Below are 22,278 nucleotides of genomic sequence, written 5' to 3' on the forward strand. Positions count from 1 at the left end.
TTTGAATTCACTTTGAATTCCTGACAGTACAACGTTTGATAAATAACCATGGGAGTCATAAGTGGCTATTTATATTTATTTTATTAATATTTATAAAGCACCAACCTATTCCACAGCGCTGAACAATGGGTAAACATTCTGGCATACAGGAAGATGTACTGATTATAAAAGCCTACCTTCACAAGGGACAGTACCTTTAATAATCTTCACCTAACAGTCTGCCTGCCTCTCAGTTTATAAAGCCATATGCTGCATTATGCTCTGAGTTATAAATGGCTTGTTCTAAGTGCCTTAGTTATTTGGGTGCCAATTAAGCTTGCCGTATTCCCATTTTAGCATTGCCAGGCAGTCCAGTCTATCGTTGGCCCATTATAGCCACGATGTAATGCATTTTTCATAAGCATTTCCGATTAAAGCGCCAGTGTGGTTACCCCAGCGCACATTGCTTGTTACAATGAGTCCGGCACATCCATGGTTAGAAAATCCAGATAAATCAGGACAGAGAGAAATAACTCAAATGGTAATCGTTATTATTTGCAATGTCCCCAATATGATACAAAAAGCTACACTATCAGGGTTATTCAATAAAACGAGAGAGACTTCTGAATTAATTTCACATTTAAGATCGAAATAGCCAAAGTGGAAAAAGTCTGCTATGCTTCCAGTTTCTATATTGGCCTTAAATTTGAAATTCACTGTGAATTCTTACTTTACTAATTAACCCTGTATAAAGTGCACATATAGAGGTTCTACATCAGGAATTGTGGGCACGGCTTAGGAGGAGGAGATAAAAAACGTTAAAGATGTTATCCGTTAAGAGTGCGAGAACTATAGATCTGATTCATGCGCTCTTTCTGGATCTCACCCTGGTATGGTCCAAAATTGTTCCCTGACCTTGTTGGCGGGTGGTTCTTAATGCTCGGGGGCTCGAAAGCAGTAGGCAAAAACTTAGCATGATGGTCACCAGGTTTGTGCGCCGTCTGGGAGGGTTGGTGGTTAGACACGTGGAGCTGGAAGGAGACAGCTTGAGTTTGATGAGGATGGACGGTGTACGGCACAATTTAATTTGTTTGGATATCTTCAATGCGGGTCACCCGTGGAGGTTGGAGGCTGTGCTGTCTGCGGAGGGTGCAATGTCGACTAGGGGCAGTAATTAGAGTCGGCTTCACGGTGGCGGCGTACAAGAAACTGGCGAATTGGTTTGGGGAGTTGCTGCCTGCCAAGAGCTGATGGCTGGACTCTTGGATTTCGGGTTAGAGCTGTCTATTGAAGAAACACCCCAAAAGCCGACAGGTCAAACATGCTTGCTGAGATTGTTTTTGTTTATCTAAATAAAGCTGTGGCCGTTGCCCTTGCCCGATATATCTAGTTGTCTTGTGTTTTTTGGTTAGGATTTTGGGGGTTAGCAGTCAGGAGCGTAGTATATCTATTTACATCTTTACTTTCCGCGTTTTCGCTTTGCGTCTATTTTTCTTTTTTGGTTTTCTTTCATCTTGTGCCCTTTTTTCTGATGTTTTTTTTTTCAGAGTAATTAGTGGCACTGTGCTTGTATAAAACGAAGTACAAATTCTAAATTTCAACATTTTAATACGCCACAGACAGTCTGGCTGAACTGAAAAAAATGTGCCGCTGTATAAAGAGTGACCTAACGGCGTGGGTGACAGGGTATGACGCAGAACTGAAAACAATCCCACAACATTTTGTATACTTCTCTCCTATTGTTCCTGTTTCTTCTCTTCCCTGTATGCTCTCTCTATGTGACTGGCAGGTGTAAAAGGCGGAGCTTATAACAATGATTGACAGGGAGCTACGATGGAGGCCGCTCTCTCTATACTGACTGCCAGGTGTAAAGGGCGTAGCTTATAACAATGATTGACAGGGAGCTAAGATGGAGGTGGCTCTCTCTATACTGACTGCCAGGTGTAAAGGGCGGAGCTTATAACAATGATTGACAGGGAGCTAAGATGGAGGTGGCTCTCTCTATACTGACTGCCAGGTGTAAAGGGCGGAGCTTATAACAATGATTGACAGGGAGCTAAGATGGAGGCCGCTCTCTCTATACTGACTGCCAGGTGTAAAAGGCGGAGCTTATAACAATGATTGACAGGGAGCTAAGATGAAGGTGGCTCTCTCTATGTGACTGCCAGGTGTAAAGGGCGGAGCTTATAACAATGATTGACAGGGAGCTAAGATGAAGGTGGCTCTCTCTATGTGACTGCCAGGTGTAAAGGGCGGAGCTTATAACAATGACTGACAGGGAGCTAAGATGGAGGTGGCTCTCTCCATACTGACTGCCAGGTGTAAAAGGCGGAGCTTATAACAATGATTGACAGGGATTTAAGATGGAGGTGGCTCTTTCTGTGCTGACTACCAGGTGTAAAGGGCGGATCATAACAATGATAGACAGGGAGCTAAGATGGAGGCGCCCAGTTGCCATAAAAAGGTGTGAATTTCTAGGTTTACCTTTATTTTTTAGACCTTACAAACACATTGTTAAATGTAGGAGAACTAAGGAAACTTAATATTAAAAATCCTGAGAAGCAATGATTGCCCTTTAATTGATGCCTCTCGGGGCTGAATTTTTACGGTTTGGCAGTGGGTACAAGTCAACGCTGTGCCCAGGGCCGGATTTAGATGAAAAGAGGCCCACGGCTATTCCACTTATGAGGCCCTTTCACCTCCCATTTTTAAGTTTGTAAATTACATGAGAGACAATAAAATACATCATTACTGTGATATATATCAATATGTTAAATAAAACATGTTGTGATTGGTACTAACCTTTATAAAAAATGTGACACGGATAATAAATAAAAAAAAAGTTGAGATGAGGAGAGTGGGGGTGATTGTGAGAGGGAGGGGGGTGATGAGGAGAGGGGGGTGATTGTGAGAGGGAGGGGGGTGATGAGGAGAGAGGGGGTGATTGTGAGAGGGAGGGGGTGATGAGGGGGGGTGTGATTGTGAGAGGGAGGGGGGTGATGAGGAGAGGGGGGCTGATTGTGAGAGGGAGGGGGGTGATGAGGAGAGGGGGGGTGACTAAAAAAATTACCTTAAATCCCTGGTGGTCCAGTGGGGGCTGCCTGGTGGTCCGGTGGGGTCCCTGGTGGTCCGGTGGCCCTCATTTCCGGTCTGCAGCTCCATGGATCTCGCGAGACCCAATCAGAGCATTGCCGTGGTAACCCGCGGCAACGCTCTGATTGGGCAGTGCACGCGAGATCCATGGTCTGCAGCTCTGCACATTGCGGAGCTGCAGACCGCCGGTCTCGGCGATCGCGGCAGGAGGGGCATTGCAGTCCGCCTGGGCAATCCCCTAGTAAGTGGCACCCGGGGCGGACCACCCCCCCCCGGCCCCCCCTTAGTACGCCACTGGTCATATCATATGCATAGAATTTCTCCTTATTTTCGGTTCAGTGTTTTAGTGTTCACTGTTTTTAGAATAATGTAATTTTAATTTTGCTAACAATTTGAATGTAGGCCCCTCTTGATCTTGAGGCCCCAGGCTGAAGCCTAGTTAGCCTATAGGAAAATCCGGCCCTGGCTGTGCCAGTACCCTTTCCTTATTCTTCTTTATTCTCGTATGGGTCTGTATTTATGTTTGTTTTTATTGCCTTGTTGATGGTACATCATGTCAGTTCCCATACGGAACAATAAATAATGCAGGTGTTTTAACATTAAACAAGATCTGTTGATTTCTGAGTGTGAAACACCCTCCCCGCTCGGGACTTATTCTGTTTAAATACATGGATCACAAAGTCCCGAAAACACTCTGTGCAGCAGATGGAAAGGGGTGTGTGGGCAACGCTAAGGTATATATAAGATATTCTTTGGGATGTGAGATTTATTGCTTGTAATTATAAGCCTTAAAGCACAAATCCTGCCGTTTTAAAAAATTTTTTAACTATTATTATTTACAGATCGCCCGAAAGCTTTTTATACATTATATACATCTCATTAAATACTCAGCGGTTGATATGCAAGAAGCAGATCTGGAGAAAAGTACTAGGAGTGGAGCAGTTGCCACAGATACCAATGGAATGTTTCTACGTATTGTTCCACGTTTAGAATCGCGTAGTTATATTTAAAGTTCTATTTTCTTGCAAAGATTTTGTATGGATACTATGTCATAAAGTATAGTGACGTCCTGTTTAATTAACGCGGTAAATGAAGAATGCACTCTGCAACATAGATTCTGGAAACACAATATATTTTTAGAAGCAGATTTTAGTATAGGGAAAGTCTGGGTACTTAAAACAGGAATTAATACCAATGACACCGTGTGAGGGTTTGCAGTTCTACCGGCAATGAACCTTGAGGTGTCCTCTTAGTTCCAAATTACTTTGGCCAGGATTAGCCATATCAGGATTTGCACACATCATTACGGAACGCTGGGCGCTCAACTGTAAGGACATTATTTTGGAGCAAGAGTCATGGAATTTATTGAGGGTATTTTTTATTTTTTTCGTGAGCTGCTAGATAAATTATCGACATAGCAAAACATCCTAGCAATCAACTGCCAAAAGCAATTAATAATGCAGAAGTGAAGATGTTGATCAGAAATTTATGTTGTGTTTTGTTCTTTGCCATTTTTAGCGTATCAGAAAAAAAAACATCTCGGTCAACATTGAATTTGGATGTAAGTGTAAAAATACCGCTGTCATATCAGATCAGGTCTGTCTGTGCTTGGAGGTGTCCCTGCAACCCATCAACCTTCACCCGTTGAGTGCCGCAGGGGTGAGCAACGAAGCAGCTCTCAATAGGTTAAAAGGCTGCGGGAGGGGAAGAGGGGGGGCTTTGGAATGCTCATAGATACAGAAGGTGAGGAGGTCATTTCACTGCTTGCTCTCCACATGGGGTGAAAGACAACTCAGACCGTGAATTGCAGCCATCTGTCTGCACATAGGTGGAAAATCAGAGTCATCGCTATGGACCTGGCATCTAGCAGCGAAGTACAAATACAGCACTGGTGGAAAATATATATTTTTTAATACTGAAATTCTACCCAGAAATATTAATTTAACCACAGCCCAATTTGAATTTGCCTACACTTTGCATTTTTGTGTCGCTATATTAAAGGTACACTACAGACACCAAAACAACTTAAGATTAATGAAGCAGTTTTAGTATATTGATCATGCCCCTGCAGTCTCACTGCTCGATTCTCTGCCATTTATTAAATCACTTTGTTTAAGCAGCAATAGTCACACCTCCCTGCATGTGACTTGCACAACCTTCCTAAACACTTCCTGAAAAAGAACCTAGATATTTTAGAGTTTAATCTAGAATGTCTTTCCTCCTGCTCTGTTAATAGACCCTGCAGGAGCCTCCTGTGTGTGAGTAAAGCTCAATGTATAAAGCAGGAGAGAAAAACTTCTAAAGCAAGTTAACATCTGTTTGAAAACGCAACTGCTTGTTTATGCAGGCTGTGTCAGTCATAGTGAGGGGAGGTGTGGTTAGGGTTGTATAAACAGAAACAAAAGTGATTTAACTCCTAAATGTCATTGAGTTGAGCAGTGAGACTGCAGGGGCATGATCTATACACCAAAACTGCTTCATTATGCTAAAGTGGTCTTGATGCCAATAATTCATGTGACACAGGGAGAGAGCGATGCTTGGGTTATTCCATTATAAAAACTCTGTCCATGCGTTATAATGGCATTATATATAATAACACCGTGCTGCTGAAATATAAGGGGAAAGGAGATCTATATAAGGAAAGACGAGCATTAAAGGTATTAAAAATTGCTGTTTTGCCAGAAACAGAATGGCTTTCGCTGTATTTCACTTTAATTGTCAGAAATTTGCCGGGCAAGTAATCAGAGGAAAATCCGTTTTATTGTGTTCAATAATAGGTGAATTAGGTCTGAATGAAATGGCGCTCCATCATCACCTCTCTTTACTAACAGGCACAGGTTTCCAAAATTTGTAGCCGTTTGATTGACTCTCCAGTCAGTCATTTCTACTAGACCCACTAGATCAAGTAAAACGTCCTAAATTGCACAGGTCCAGTTAGGTGGCGTACGAAAAGCTTGGACAGTAACATACCTTCCCCGTAAGTGTCCCTCTTTAGGAGGGACAGTCCCTATTCTGGGCCCAAATCCATTTGTCCCTCTTTTCTAGGATAGCATAGCTAATTGTACCGCAACATTAGGTGTCCTCTTCGCCTCCACATTGCCCTTAATTCTGTTCTCCAGCCCCATCGACTCTCAACCCATCATCCTTTCTCTTATCTTCACCTTCCTCTCTCCATCATCCCATTCCCCAAATCCATTTTCTCTCCTAATGTCCCTCTTTTCTAGGAGCTCCATATTGTTGGTGTGTCTGAGTGTATAACAGAGCTCCAGGGCAATAATACTCCCAGTAATGTGTATGAGTGTATAACAGAGCTCCACAGCAATAATACTCCCAGTAATGTGTCTGAGTGTATAACAGACCTCCACAGCAATAATACTCCCAGTAATGTGTCTGAGTGTATAACAGAGCTCCACAGCAATAATACTCCCAATAATGTGTCTGAGTGTATAACAGAGCTCCATAGCAGTAATACTTCCAGTAATGTGTCTAAGTGTATAACAGAGCTCCACAGCAATAATACTCCCAGTAATGTGTCTGAGTGTATAAGAGAGCTGCACAGCAATAATACTCCCAGTAATGTGTCTGATTGTATAACAGAGCTCCACAGCGATAATACTCCCAGTAATGTGTCTGAGTGTATAACAGAGCTCCACAGCAATAATACTCCCATTAATGTGTCTGAGTGTATTACAGAGCTCCACAGCAATAATACTCCCAGTAATGTGTCTGAGTGTTTAACAGAGCTCCACAGCAATAATACTCCCAGTAATGTGTCTGAGTGTATAACAGAGCCCCACAGCAATAATACTCCCAGTAATGTGTCTGAGTGTATAACAGAGCTCCACAGCAATAATACTCCCAGTAATGTGTCTCTGTGTATAACAGAGCTCCACAGCAATAATACTCCCAGTAATGTGTCTGAGTGTATAACAGAGCTCCACAGTAATAATTATCCCCGTAATATGTCTGAGTGTATAACAGAGCTCCACAGCAATAATACTCCCAGTAATGTGTCTGAGTGTATAACAGAGCTCCACAGCAATAATACTCCCAGTAATGTGTCTCTGTGTATAACAGAGCTCCACAGCAATAATACTCCCAGTAATGTGTCCGAGTGTATAACAGAGCTCCACAGTAATAATACTACCAGTAATGTGTCTGAGTGTATAACAGAGCTCCACAGCAATAATACTCCCAGTAATGTGTCTGAGTGTATAACAGAGCCCCACAGCAATAATACTCCCAGTAATGTGTCTGAGTGTATAACAGAGCTCCACAGCAATAATACTCCCAGCAATGTGTCTGAGTGTATAACCGAGCTCCACAGCAATAATACTCCCAGTAATGTGTCTGAGTGTATAACAGAGCCCCACAGCAATAATACTCCCAGTAATGTGTCTGAGTGTATAACAGAGCTCCACAGCAATAATACTCCCAGCAATGTGTCTGAGTGTATAACAGAGCTCCACAGCAATAATACTCCCAGTAATGTGTCCTACAATAAATGTGCTTATTAATCAGTCAGTGTAAATAAGATACATTGTTCTCGTTCTAAATTACATTTTAGTTCTATAAATTGTTATTAGTATTGTTATTAGTTGCCTTACATTTCTCAGAACACCCTGTAACGGACCGTTTCGCTCACAAGAGGATTAAAAACGTTTAGGCGATAATCCCCTTTCAGATAGACCAGCAGCTACTGCAATCACCAATCTCCCGAACTCCAAATGGCACGAATCCCCCAACTCCCGAACAGGAAACACACGAACCCTGAAAGCAGCCGAACAGGAAAAGCCCTACGAACAGCTTACACTCCTGGCAATCGGCATACAGTCAAATTCCCCCCCAAGAATGAGACGACACTTCACTTTGAGGGTTAAAACAGGAACACTCATTTATTCACATAACCTCCTTATAAAGGATTCTCCCATGCAAGGGAGGGATTTACAATAATTACACAATACACCAATCACACATGAGTTACCTCACACACATCTCCTCCCCTCAGCATGACACATAATCCCCTTAATCATGTACATTATTTCCCCACTTTCTAGATGTACCCCAAATACCTGGAGTACACTCCTAACTAGGGGGTCCCCTGATAGCCCTGATCTGGGTGAGTAACATACTCAAAGATCACCCAGTTATGGATGTTGAAAGTTGAAAGGAGTTATGGATGTTGAAAGTTGAAAGGAGTTGAAAGTTATGACCGACCGCACAGGCAACAGTAGCCGACAATAGTTCCATAAGGTTTGGCCTTGTGGTCGGTCTCTGGTTATGAGTATAACCGGCTGAAAATACCAAAGGAAATAGCTGTGGCTTGCCTTCGTTGGAATCCCCTTGTTCGTATGAGTAGTTCTACCGAACGGCGGCCTGTTCGGTAGTTCCAGCACAAATCCATGGAAGTCTGGAGGTCTCAGCGGTGTTTGCTTAGTCGAGTGTCCGATTTTAGTTCCAGACACTTGACGGCAAAACACAGCTGTTCAGGAGTTTAAGACACGAACAAAGGCCACCCAGCGTTCGTCAATTAAGCTGCGGTTAACCGCAGCTTCAGGGAGGTCAATTGGCAGCACACTCCAGCTCCTAGGTGGTCATGCATTCGGTAGTTTGTTCGGTAGATCAAATCTACCGAACACCCTGGCAGAAAGGCACGAATAAGCCTTTCTGCAGGGAAAATAGCAGGTTTAACCTGCAGGGCCATAGTCCAAAGGGAGCAGGCGAGCAACCAGGCTTCTCCAGTGCCCGGTGGTGAGGTTGGTTCCGCCACACACCCCACCCCTAGCCACAGCCCCCTCACTTAATTCTCACTGTAGTAAATAAGTCTGTAGGTTTTTCTTTGCCAGGGCAGACCTAATCTCACATTCCTTTACATGCCGTTGGTCCGCAGTGCCAACCTGGTGCAAAAAGGTCTCAATTTTTTATTTTACCCCAAAACTTCCCAATAAGTATTCAAAACCAGCGGGATCCTTATAGTTCCATTTTCCAAATCAAAAACATGTTTTGTCACAATTTATAGGGTTATCCTATTAACCCACTGGAGAGCACTGAGGAATAATCTAGCACTTTATTAATAATAACAGTAATAAATTCTTAATGTACCTCTATATTTATTATGATTATAAAACTATAGAATAGAGAAGAACGAGGTATTCTGGTAGCGTTAATAGATCCTGAAAGTGGTAATAGATGACTCGAAACTTTATTATTTTTGATATAATCAGCTTGAACAAACGATTTGCCAAATGGTTGACAACCACAGAATCCAAACGATTTCTTCTGTTAAACTTCAAGTTTTTAAAAATAATCTAGTGGAACAAGCAATAAAACAAAGATAAAATATCTTGGCTTTAAACAGGGGACAATTTTGTAGAAAGAGGACTGAAATTACCCAGTTGTGATTATTCGTTATCCTCTGAATTATTTAACCCTCAAAAATCTTTTTTCTTTTTTTTTTCCTCCAACTAGCAGTTTCTCCCAACACGATTCATTCCAATCGGGCTCACGAGAAGCAGAGAGTTGGAATTATAAAATAATAAGTAAACCAGTCAAAAATGGAAAGAATAATAATAAAAAAAAATGTTCTAAGCTAAAAAATACAAGCCAATACAGCTGTCATGATGGTGCATAAGATTGAAGAGGAGGAACAGAAGAACACAGTGCGTTCATCAATTCTGCTTGTTCTGTAGCCTCTCTCTCAATAATGCCATCATTTCTGTATTCATTTTAGGTTTCCTTACAGCTGCCAGAAGTCTCAATTCATAGCTTTATTAATGGTATGGGCTTTTTTTTTTCTATTTTTTTTTTTTATCAAATATGCAGTTCATTCCCAGTTACAGATGTACGCTAATAATGTCTCAACGCGTTTCTATGCATTGGAAGTCTTTTCAGAATAAGGCAAGAAGCCATTATTTGAAGCACTCCGAAATCACGGAGAAAGGATTCAGCTTTGTGACAGAGAAGACCATTTTGGATCCAGTTGACCCAAAAGTGTCTTTCTATCTGCCCTGACCAGCAATAGTAATCTTAGTTAATATTACATTTTTTTTATTTTTTGTTAACTACAGTCTGGCTTTTTTGCTATTCCTTAGTCATCCATTTTCTGGCTATAGTTTATTTTTTGGCTACTTATGATAGTCTATTTTTTTCATATTAAATGCCTAAAAGCCATTGCAGTCAAGTTATGAGACTTACTGTGAAATTTCCCAATTTTCCCAAAATGCTCATATTTCACGGTGAGTTGTGATGTATACTGACAACCGATTTGCAACATTTACACCAAAATAAAAATAACTGATTTGGTTAATTTTTCCGGTTTATCTATTGGGGCCTACCTTTTCTAACTAAGAAAACCAAGTAATATTGGGGGATAAGCTTTTCGAATTATTTAATATTTTTGGATGTATTTTTTTTAAATGATTTAATATAAAATGTTGTTATATTTTTGATATATTGATATATTTGTATATGTGATATATTTTTTGATCTTCTAATATATTGAAAAAAAATATTTTAAAAGTGTATCCTAAAATATTAAAAATCCTTTGAAAAGTTTATCCAACAATATTAAATTTGGGCCTGAGTTCAGATTAGCAAAATAAAATAAAAGTTGTCAGAAGGGGCGCTCTGTGCCACTCCCTTCCTAATCCCACCATGTATCTGATTCAAACCTCACAGGCGTTCTGAATATTTTTGGCCATTATTTTTACTCTCTTTTACTGAAATTTCAGACAGGTTTAATTTCTAAACACCGTAGTGTGGCAAACTCAAAACTAAACCAAACCAAATTCAGGCAAATAGCTAGATTTGTAGCGTTTTCATATATAGTCAAATCTTGGCTATTTTAACTTGCATTTTGCAATTTGCTTGTTAATTTAATACCTTTCAGTTTTTAGTGAATAGGTATTAAATTAAGAGATGGCTGAAATACTGAATAAAAAAGGAGCCATATTATAGCTATCCCACGAGAGCATAATGTAAGAAATGTGTTTTATTATGTGCGAAATCTGCCTTTGCTTAAATTAGAAAACCTGTATTTTCTCTTTTATTATTATTATTATTATTTTATTATTTATATAGCGCCAACAAATTCCGTAGCGCTGTACAATGGGTGGACTAACAGACACATAATTGAGATCAGACCACTGGACGTACAGGAAAAGAGGGGGTTGAGGGCCCTGCTCAATGAGCTTACATGCTAGAGGGAGTGGGGTATAGTGACACAAATGGGTTAAAGTAGGAGAATTAAATAGTTTGTTAGAGAAGGGTTTATTGAGTGCTTGGTAGGTCATTTTTGGCAGTTGCAGGAAAGGAGTCATGGGGTGGGGGATGAGAAGCCTGCTGACAGTTTAATTGATACGCTTTAATGAAGAAGTGAGTTTTCAAAGATTTTTTGAAGGAGTGGAGGCTGGGTGATTGAGGAGGGAAGGGAGTTCCACAGAATAGGTGCAGCCCTAGAGAAGTCTTGAAGGCGAGCGTCAGAGGTGGGGATCCGGGCAGAAGATAGGCGTAGGTCTTGGGCTGAGCGCAGGGGTCTCGACGGGGCATACTTGTGTATGAGGGAGGATAGGTATGTGGAGCAGCATTATGTAGGGATTTGTAAGCAAGTGCCAGAATTTTGAATTGGGCTCTATATCTAATTGGAAGCCAATGCAGGGACTGACAGAGCGTGGAGGCGTGGGAGGTGCGTCCAGACAGGAAAATAAGCCTCGCAGCCGCATTCATTATAGATTGCAGCTGTGCAAGCTGGGAACATCTAAGACCGGTGAGAAGGGGATTGCAGTAGTCGAGGCGAGAGAGAACAACAGCATGAACCAGTATCTTAGCTGCGTCCGGCGTTAGATATGGGCGGATGCGCGCTATGTTCTTGAGTGGGAAGCGACTGGATTTGACTATCGATTGGACATGGGGGGTAAAAGAGAGGTCAGAATCGAAAAGAACCCCTAGGCAGCGAGCCTGCGAGGTAGAGGTGATAGTAGCGCCGTTGACTTGGATGGAGACAGACACAGGAGTAGCAGCACTTGAGGGAGGAAAAAATAGAAGTTCTGTTTTGGACAGGTTGAGTTTAAGGAAATGAGCAGCCATCCAGTTGGAAATAGCAGAGAGGCAGTCAGAAACACGAGTCAAGGTGGGCGGAGAGAGATCAGGGGAGGACAGGTAGATTTGTGTGTCATCTGCATATAAATGATATTGGAAGCCAAAGGAGCTGATGAGTTTCCCAAGGGAGGCAGTATAGATAGAGAACAATAGGGGGCCGAGGACAGAACCTTGGGGGACACCGACAGAGAGGGGTTGGGGAGAAGAGGCAGAACCAGAGAAAGAAACACTGAAAGAGCGCTGGGAGAGGTAGGAGGAGCACCAGGAGAGAGCAGTATCCCGTAGACCAAAGTTACGAAGAATGTGAAGAAGCTGTTGATGATCAACAGTGTCAAAGGCAGCAGAAAAATCAAGGAGGATAAGGATAGAGTATTGGCCGTGAGATTTAGCAGCAATTAAGTCAATTAAGTTTTTTTTATAACACTCGTATAGAAATGAATGTAGATACTAGACAATACACGATCAAACATTTATTTGGCCATTTCTGGCAGGTCATTACGGGAAGTTCGTTTTTAACTATCTGGGGTGCAGAGGTTAGCAGAACGGTGGGTTTAGCCTACAATCAGGGCCAGGTGAACTCTGGTCTATAGACATATTCATCAGATTCAGAGACGTCACAAGTCATTCTTTCTCTGTTACTGTATCAAGCAGTGGAGCAAAGCATGCACTCAGCTGGCGTTTAACCTCTGACCGCAGTGTCACAAAGGGCATAGAGGGACCTGATTGATTATCATCAACACCAACACACGTTTTGTTCTTTTTTTATTCATTATCCCCCTGCTGTCGCCTGTGATTCTATGTCTCCGGTGCTTAGCCTCAGCTCAGCGAGGACTGCATTTCCCATCATGCATACATCAGCGTGTGTGTGTATGTGTGTGAAAATTTGTATCTATGATAGAAAAGTCCTCGGCACACAGCACTCGTCACTTTGTGATATAATGGTGGTTTTATTCAGTCATCAAATAGCAACGTTTGTATATCAAAGGTGTCTTTCTCAAACCATAAATAGGGTGTGTCATGCAGAAGTATTATATTGCTGTGCGCAAGAAAAATTATCCAATCACATTACTGTGTAACACATTTCATGCAATCGTGCAATTGGAAGTAAGTACAAACATTATGGGAAAAATGTATCTCAAGTGATAAGTTTATCTTATGTATCAAACAACATAAGAAAATAAACTAAAACACATATTGCGTATAGAGACAGTGTATCAGTCATTTCATACAATATAGTGAACCACTATCTTATTTATATACAGATTCAGGAACATAATAAAAAGTTAAATGTATAAAAACAAAGTAGGGTTTTTTTATTTTATTGATAAATTATGATAACAATAAAAATTATAGGTCCAGTAAAAGGAAACATTATATATAGATACTTATCACTTGAAGATACATCTGTTTAAATCATTTGTGCACTTACTGCTAATTCTAATTGCACGATAACATGTGATTTGTTACACAGTATTGTGGTTGGATGATTTCTCCACACCTATACAATACTTTGTTAGGACACACCTTATGTATGGTTTGAGAAAGACACATTTGGGTGTATTATTCATGTATATGTGTGTGTGTGTGTGTGTGTATGTGTGTGGGTGTATTATTTATGTGTGTGTGTGTGTGTTTGTCATATAATGGTTGCACTTTGATGACTGAATAAAACCACCATTAGATTACGAATTCCTGAGTGCTCCTGTGTTCCTCTTTTCTATTACGAATTTGTAGTCTTATGAGACTGTACCAACGACAGTCAGAGGCAGCTATGGTTGGCTTTTTAATTATTTCTCCAACTTTATGTTGTTTTCAATAAATATATATCTGTATAGATATATACGGATGGATGTGTGTATGTATGGGTGCATTATTTATTTATATATGTGCGTGTATATGTGTTGGTGTATTATTTATGTGTATGTATGTATGTATATAGGTATGGGTGTATGTGTGTATATAGGTATGGGTATGTATATATTTGTATGTGTGTGTCTTTATATATATATATATGTGTGTTTGGGTATATTATTTTATATGTATATGTGTGTATATATAAATATGTGTGTATTATTTGTGTGTGTGTGTAGAAATGGGTGTTATTTATGTGTATGTGTGTTTAGCTATGGGTGTTATTTATGTGTATGTGTGTGTAGCTATGGGTGTATAATTTATTTATGTAGGTGCTTGTATATATGCATGGGTGTATTATTCGTGTGTGTGTGTGTGTGTAAATATGTATGGGTGTATTATCCGTGTGTGTATGTGTGTAAATATGTATGGGTGTATTATACGTGTGTGAGTGATTTATGTGTGTGTGTGTAAATATGTATGGGTGTATTATCTGTGTGTGTGTGATTTATGTATGTGTGTGTGTGTGTAAATATGTATGGGTGTATTATCTGTGTGTGTGTGTGATTTATGTATGTGTGTGTGTAAATATGTATTGGCGTATTATTTGTGTGTGTGTATGTGTGTGTGTAAATACGTATGGGTGTATTATCTGTGTGTGTGTGATTTATGTATGTGTGTGTGTGTAAGTATGTATGGGTGTATTATCTGTGTGTGTGTGTGATGTATGTATGTGTGTGTGTGTAAATATGTATTGGTGTATTATTTGTGTGTGTGTGTGTGTGTGTGTAAATATGTATGAGTGTATTATCTGTGTGTGTGTGATTTATGTATGTGTGTGTGTAAATATGTATGGGTGTATTATTTGTGTGTATGTGTGTGTGTGTAAATATGTATGGGTGTATTATTTATGTGTGTGTGTGTAAATACGTATGGTTGCATTATTTGTTTGTATGTATGTGTGTGTGTAAATATGTATGGGTGTATTATCCATGTGTGTGTGATTTATGTATGTGTGTTTGTATATATGTATGGGTGTATTATTTGTGTGTGTGTATGTGTGTGTGTGTAAATATGTATGGGTGTATTATCCATGTGTGTGTGATTTATGTATGTGTGTTTGTGAATATGTATGGGTGTATTATGTGTGTGTGTGTGTGTATGTGTGTGTGTGTAAATATGTATGAGTGTATTATTTATGTATGTGTGTGTGTGTGTGTTTACATGGATGTCTTTTGAGCATAAAATAATCTATTTCACTGTGTAAGCTGTAAGGCCAGGAAGAAGGCGTTATATTTTTTATGTAGCTCGAGGCTGGGTATTTCTGTCTATATGTGTTAGGCCCCGGCTCTCTCTTTGCATTATCTCTCAATCCCCCACCATGGTTTCCTCAATCTTCTGTGTGGCGCCCCGCTAATGCGTGCCTTCCTGGTATCCTGGCTAGACCTACTGCTACTGCAAACTGACAACGTTTTTGTTCTCTCCATCCCAAGTGGTGCCACGTTTATTCGCAGCCCACATCCGGAGTTGAATTCCCTCTCCACGCAAGCATTGCAGATGGACTGAGACTCGGAGAAGACACGCCTCCTTAGGTTGTCCCAAAGAGGGTGTGTGAGGAAGGTAGTAGTGACCCTATTTTAGAGCAGTCCTCCTGTTATTTTTGCTCAGTTATAATGTGCTATTAGTGGTGTTAACTTCCTGTCCTGCTGTGCTTCAGGTTTCTGGTGTTTGACCCTTGCCTGTATCATCGTTTAAGAAACTGTGCCACCTGACCTTCGAACCTCGCCCAGCACTTTAATCACCGGAAGGTGCCTTAACCTTCCCTTCTGATGGGCAGATATGTAACCTGGTGAGACACACCTCTAGAATTGAAAGAGTTCAAATAACCTCTCCAAGCACCACAACTACTACAGCTTATATTATTATCGCAGATTATTTCATCATTACATCATATTGCATCACAACAGCTTGTTATATTATGAGCACCGTGAGATATGTATTCCAGACACACCAGCTGGGCCCCAGCTAGCCATTTCTTGGTTTGACCTTTCTTAAGCTCGTTGACCAAGTTAGAAAATGAAAGGAATTCTGTGTCGGAGCCTGGTGACAATTCATACAGCATTGTTTACTGCTTGTATAACCTTGCAGCAATGAGAAAAACAGCAACAGTGCACTCTGTAACTCCTTTGAGTCTGTGCCATGTTTGTATCATCACTGTGTAACTGTTTCAATCCTGGCCACGGCTGCACGTGGTATGGGACTGGGGCTATTTTACTGTATCTCATGTGATTATGCGACAGCAGAGGTAAATGTCATTAAATTATCAGGACTGACATAAAACAGAGTCTGCGAGCGCGGTCTGATTGGCTGGATGTATCTTCCTTCCTTTCCTCGATGGATATCTTTCTAGGCTCTCTGCGTTCCTGACCCTACCTGATGTCAAGCAGGAGAGCTAGGGGTCAGTGCACCAGGTAGATCGATCTCTCCTGCTTTACTGAGATTAAGCAGAAATATAACTACATAGTTAGCAACTCCCTGCATATACTGGCATAAAGCTCCAGGCCACAGATCCTCTATTCTCATATTTTGATGTCGGACTCGCCACCCGTAGTCCTGCATTGATAAAGGTTGCCATTGAGGAGGAAAGGTATTATGGATTAAACACGCCAACTGGGTCCCCAAATAATATCACCCACATATCACCTATATGTTGTATTAATATGCTTTTAAAACCACTCTGCTTTTCTGCTATCGTTTGCTTACGTTGCTAAACAGAGTACAAACCTGTCTGGCACAGGACCAAGCGGGAGTCGGTGGCAGTTAGATTCAGCTCTCCTGGTATAATTAGATGGAGTTGACACTTCCTGAGATTTTTTAATATTGTTTTCTTATTCCCTATACTTTACAAATATGTTATTATGACATCTAAAAAAAAATAAAACGAGATGTAGAAATCCATACTGGTTTACGTACTGCGATCCTGGAACTCAAATTTACTTCCAATTTACGCCCCCATTTAGTATTTTGGGATAAACTTTTAAATAGATAATTTTTCAAAATATTTAAAAAATGTAAATAAAATATATTGTACGTACATAAATATATCAAATATATCAAAAAAGCATAAAGAGAAGAGGGCAAACAGATACAATGTTTCACATTTTCCCCCTAAAATGGAATGTGTGTGGAATTGAATTTTGAAGTCAATTAATATATCATGAATAAAACCCGCATTTAAAAGAAAACAGAGCAAAGCATTAAAAGGTGATGTGACGGTTCCCCTCCACTGACGTAGTTTGTATTCCATCTAAAACAGATTGTGTTGTATAAAATGGTCACATGATGAGATTGTGAAGACTATGACCAGGATGGCTACCCTTGGCACATCACATGTTTGTGGTTTAATATATGAATTAGTGTGTAGTGTTCCTTTTTTCCTGATTATTCCATTTTACGATGATGTCTTATTGCATATTTTTTAATCTTAGTGTATGTTCTGCCTGTCAGTGGTAGGTAACCTTCAGCACTCCAGAAGTTGTGAACTACATCCCCCATAATGCTCTTACAGCCGTGATGCTGGCAAAGCATTCAAGGGAGATGCAGTCCACAACTTCTAGTGTGCCGAGGGTTGCCTACCTCTCTAGAGTATCAAACTGAGAGATAAGGCTTCTTTTTTTTCTAAAGTGGATCAGATGGGAGACAGGAACTTAACCCTACTGCTCATATAAACTGTTCATATAAATAATTCGCTGTAGCAGAGCAGGGCACAGGGTTATGCTGACATCACTTTGGGACGTTTTTGGAAATTGCCCATCCCTTTACCCTATGGCATCAGTTATTCGCTTGCACATTGATATAAGGTGAATGAAAGGATCAGATTGAATGGACTTTGACTATGGCTGCAAAATGTTTACTAATAAATAATGTTCTGTACAGGAATTGAATTCCTCTATATCCGTTTAAATCACTTGTACTCTTTATGATAAATAAATCAACACCACATGCCCGATTTAAACCAACAAAACCTTAACGCATAAAAATATTCAATGTAAGTGAAATGTTTAGACTTGAAACCATTAAATTATAGCATCCTCCATGTTTTCACATTCATTAAGAGCAGTTTTATTTTACTGTGACAGTTTTAGTATTGCCCCTTCCTCCCCTCCCTTGCCCCCCTTCCCCCATTTCCATCAGATGGTAATCAAAAAATATAACCAATAATCCACTATTATGCGAATAGAACCAAAGGCTGGTAATAGAGGTTCTGAAAACCCTAAAACCCAGGAAGTTGTAAAGGATGTTCTTACCCTGTCAATACCACCACGAAGTCCATGACATTCCAGCCATTACGAAGATAAGATCCTTTATGGAAAACAAATCCTAAAGCAATAATTTTGATGCCGGCCTCGAAGCAGAATATGCCAATGAAATATGGCTCTGTGTCGTCCTACAGAATTTCAGGAGATAAAAAAATGTTTAGAATTTTTTCACTTGTGTTGACCCACACATTTTACAATTTTACCTCCAATTGTATTGACCTATGCATTTTACAGTCTTCCCTTCTCTACACCAGCACTTTACAGACCAGTCCTCAAGGTATAAAAAAACAAAACAAAACAAAAAACAAGGCACCTCTTAATGATCTCTTTCTGATACTTGGACAACGATTTGAAATCCACTGCTCTGTCTCTCAATGGGTTAGTGATACAATGTTACCTTTATTCAGTTTTTAAAATGATCCTGTAATGATAAAACACGTTCCCCGCGTACCAATTTATTCATAAATATAGATCCCCATCAATACATTTTCTTGATGATGTTCAAAGATGTAACATATGTAAAAAAAAATAAAATATCTTTATTCAAGAATTGTAATGTGATGCAGATTAGTGATAATACACCTATCAAATCTGAATGATTTCTTAGACAGATGCAAATGATGGCAAAATAAATTAGTGATTTTTTTAAGAATGTAAAGTCTGCAAAGATGCATACTCCTAGTAACCGGACAAAATATGTCTAGAACTGGTACATTCCTGCATGTTTATTTATCTATTGCAACTTTGCGATTATTGAATTGGGCTTACTAGACGTGCTGAGTTCTACTCTAAGTGAGCAAATATTTGGCCCAGAAGAAGAGTATGATTATACAGCAATGTGATTATACAGCAATTTACCAAAGGCAAGATGTACTGCAATATACATTATTAAGCCATATTAAAACACTATGCCTGCTTGTACGTGTCCAAAGCAACGACAAATGGTTACTGGTTCAAGCAGAAAAAAAACTTTCAAAAGAGCATTTGCCTGATAGTTTTATTTAAATATATTTTTCTTTCCTTCCTTTATTTCAGGTTTATTAAATAAATTGATTGAATTTCACATTTAAGGCCCCAGAAGCTACAGTAGTAGACAGAGTCGAAATCATACCTGAATTTCTCGGTTCGGCTATTTTGATTTTAAATTTGAAATTCACTTAAAATTCTCTCTTTAGTAAATAAACCCTTTCGTGTGCATGTCTTTGACACTCTGTTTTAGGCTTATTTTTAAACATTTCTGTCCGTATCACAGTTATATAATACATGTTATAAGAGTGCGATCCATTTCCATATAATAGAAGAGCATGTGTCACCTCTATCTATGCCGGCTCTTTAAGCGCGTAACATACAATGGTGGAGGCTCGTATTCACGTTGGTCATAATGAAAGGTTTAGAATTTTATGCACTAATGATCCTGCTTTGTCCGTAGTGCTAATTAATGTGATTGACTCACAGGATCTAAACATTAATTGCCCCTAATTTCTCATGGGTATTTATAGGCTTTTTATTTTTAAGACTGGAGGATGTATATAATGTGTTAAGTGTTTTAACGATGTTAGTATTCACTTGAATATTTAAAAACCCATTAGGAACACTGCACCTGAGTGTAAAAATAAAACATCATGCTCACCAATTTAGAATTTCTAAGAATGCTAAAATTTATTGTAGCCAATCAGGAAGACACATTGGGGGGGGGGGGGGGGGGAGTGTCACGGACATATTTTCCTATTGACTCGAGAGTACATTAACAAGTTTTTACTGAAGATGTGAGCCAACCAAATGGTCCATTTCTGTATGCCCACATGCCTGACTTCAAACCAGAAGTGGGTTCACCACCACGAAAAGTAATGTAATGCCAATTCTGGTTCCCATGGCAGTTGCCCCAGGTTTAGATCGGTGTGGCAACAATTTCCTAAATCCCACTCCTCCGTCCGTAACTACCATCCAACTAAATACAACTCCATTGAATTGAAAGTACGTATTACGAATGCAACATTTGGGAAAAATACATCAAATTCTATTTATGAACAGTTCATGTACAAGGCGTAAACTTGTCTCCACCATGGTCTAGATTTACTTATAAAGTACTGTCCGCATGAGCGGAAGAGTCAAAGCATTATCATAGAATAAAATACAGAAACAGACAAAAAAAATAAAGAATTTTGCGAGATTAAAATCCACAATTAAATGGCTGTTTTTACTTGTAACACCCGATTTTAGGCAATCCAGCTACTTACTGTTAGCAATCTAATAGATTGTGGTGCCAAAAGAGACAAAATCAATTTGGCCTATGACAGGTGGCACTGGCCCATGATCCCAGCTGCATTCTTCAGCAAGGCTGAACTCTGCAACTAGACAACAACTACTTAATCTATGGAGGCGATTTCTCGTTGAAGCTATAAATCATCACACATTGTCTTTACTGTCGTGTGAGTAATGAAGATTGTGTTTACTGTAACCTCATAAATTATCACATTTCTACAACCCTTCAACTAACAAAATGCGTCTTGCTTCACTCTTAAAACTACAAAAACCAAAACAGAATGCGTCTAAATCGTTATTATAGACACATGTTAAAGCAAACACGCCAAGAGATGGGCCCAGAACCTCTTGAAGAAACTTCCAGAAGCTTTTTTCTATTTGTACCATTTTTGAGCATTCCAGCACGAGGTAAACACTCTATTTTGTTCTTGCCAGGAGACTATTATGGGAGCAAAGTTTGCCCCTGTAGAAGCCTACCTATAGATATTGCCCCTATAGATATAGCTACCTCTAGGAGCTATGAAGTTTGACATGCAAACAGGCCGTATCTGCAGTAGAATATTTTGACAGCTGGAAAAACCTCGCAAATATATATCAGGAGTAAAAAATGAAGTCGAAATCCCACACTGGACAGAATAAAGCAATGTATTAACTAGATGAGAGCATCTCATAGCTAGGGAAATTGGGACAAACTCAACAGACATTCTACCCTATTATTCCGTAATCGTGTCTGGTGCAATGGGGGGGGGGGTATTAACCCATTCAGGAGCTGACCTACATTACAAACAAGTAAAATCTGTGAGAAGAGAGAAAAGGCGTGCCGTATAAATAATGCAGGAATAAAGTAAACACCATAACTGGGTGGATGGATGATAAGTGAGTGTTGTTTTACACTATAATTCAATGCTTACAGACTAAGCTGCACCACAAGGACTGTAAGAATTGATCTGTCCGTCAGGGCCGTCTAGAGCTGAAATCCCAGACACCTTTGCTTGGGACACACAGCAACCCCAGATGATTAGGGAGGAGGGACAGGCCCTCTCTCGGCGCATGATATCTACAGACGGATTGCAAAACCTGAATATTCAAATTAGCACAAAAAAACTGTATATGTATATACTGCTACAGGGAGTAATATATACTGTGTACACGGCTACAGAGAGTAATATATACTGTGTACACGGCTACAGAGAGTAATATATACTGTATATACTGCTACAGGGAGTAATATATACTGCTACAGGGAGTAATATATACTGTGTACACGGCTACAGAGAGTAATATATACTGTATATACTGCTACAGGGAGTGATATATACTGTGTACACGGTTACAGGGAGTGATATATACTGTGTACACTGCTACATGGAATAATATACACTGTATATACTGCTACAGGGAGTAATATATACTGTATATACTGCTACAGGGAGTAATATATACTGTATATACTGCTACAGGGAGTAATATATACTGTGTACACGGTACAGGGAGTAATATATACTGTATATACTGCTACAGGGAGTAATATATACTGTGTACACGGCTACAGGGAGTAATATATACTGTATATACTGCTACAGGGAGTAATATATACTGCTACAGGGAGTAATATATACTGCATATACTGCTACAGGGAGTAATATATACTGTATATACTGCTACAGGGAGTAATATA

At 39.8% G+C, this 22,278-nt stretch overlaps 1 protein-coding gene across 1 annotated transcript in view; it reads right to left on the reverse strand.

Annotated features, from left to right (window-relative positions):
* CACNA1B (calcium voltage-gated channel subunit alpha1 B) overlaps window positions 1-22,278 on the reverse strand; it is a 283,004-nt gene that overhangs the window by 214,807 nt on the left and 45,919 nt on the right. The window contains exon 3 of the mRNA XM_063432933.1: window positions 18,327-18,466. Within this exon, the coding sequence (XP_063289003.1) occupies window positions 18,327-18,466 (140 nt within the window). The remainder of the gene's footprint in view (window positions 1-18,326; window positions 18,467-22,278) is intronic.

The sequence above is a fragment of the Pelobates fuscus genome, chromosome 9 (genome assembly GCF_036172605.1).
Source record: "Pelobates fuscus isolate aPelFus1 chromosome 9, aPelFus1.pri, whole genome shotgun sequence".
NCBI classification, from domain to species: domain Eukaryota; kingdom Metazoa; phylum Chordata; class Amphibia; order Anura; family Pelobatidae; genus Pelobates; species Pelobates fuscus.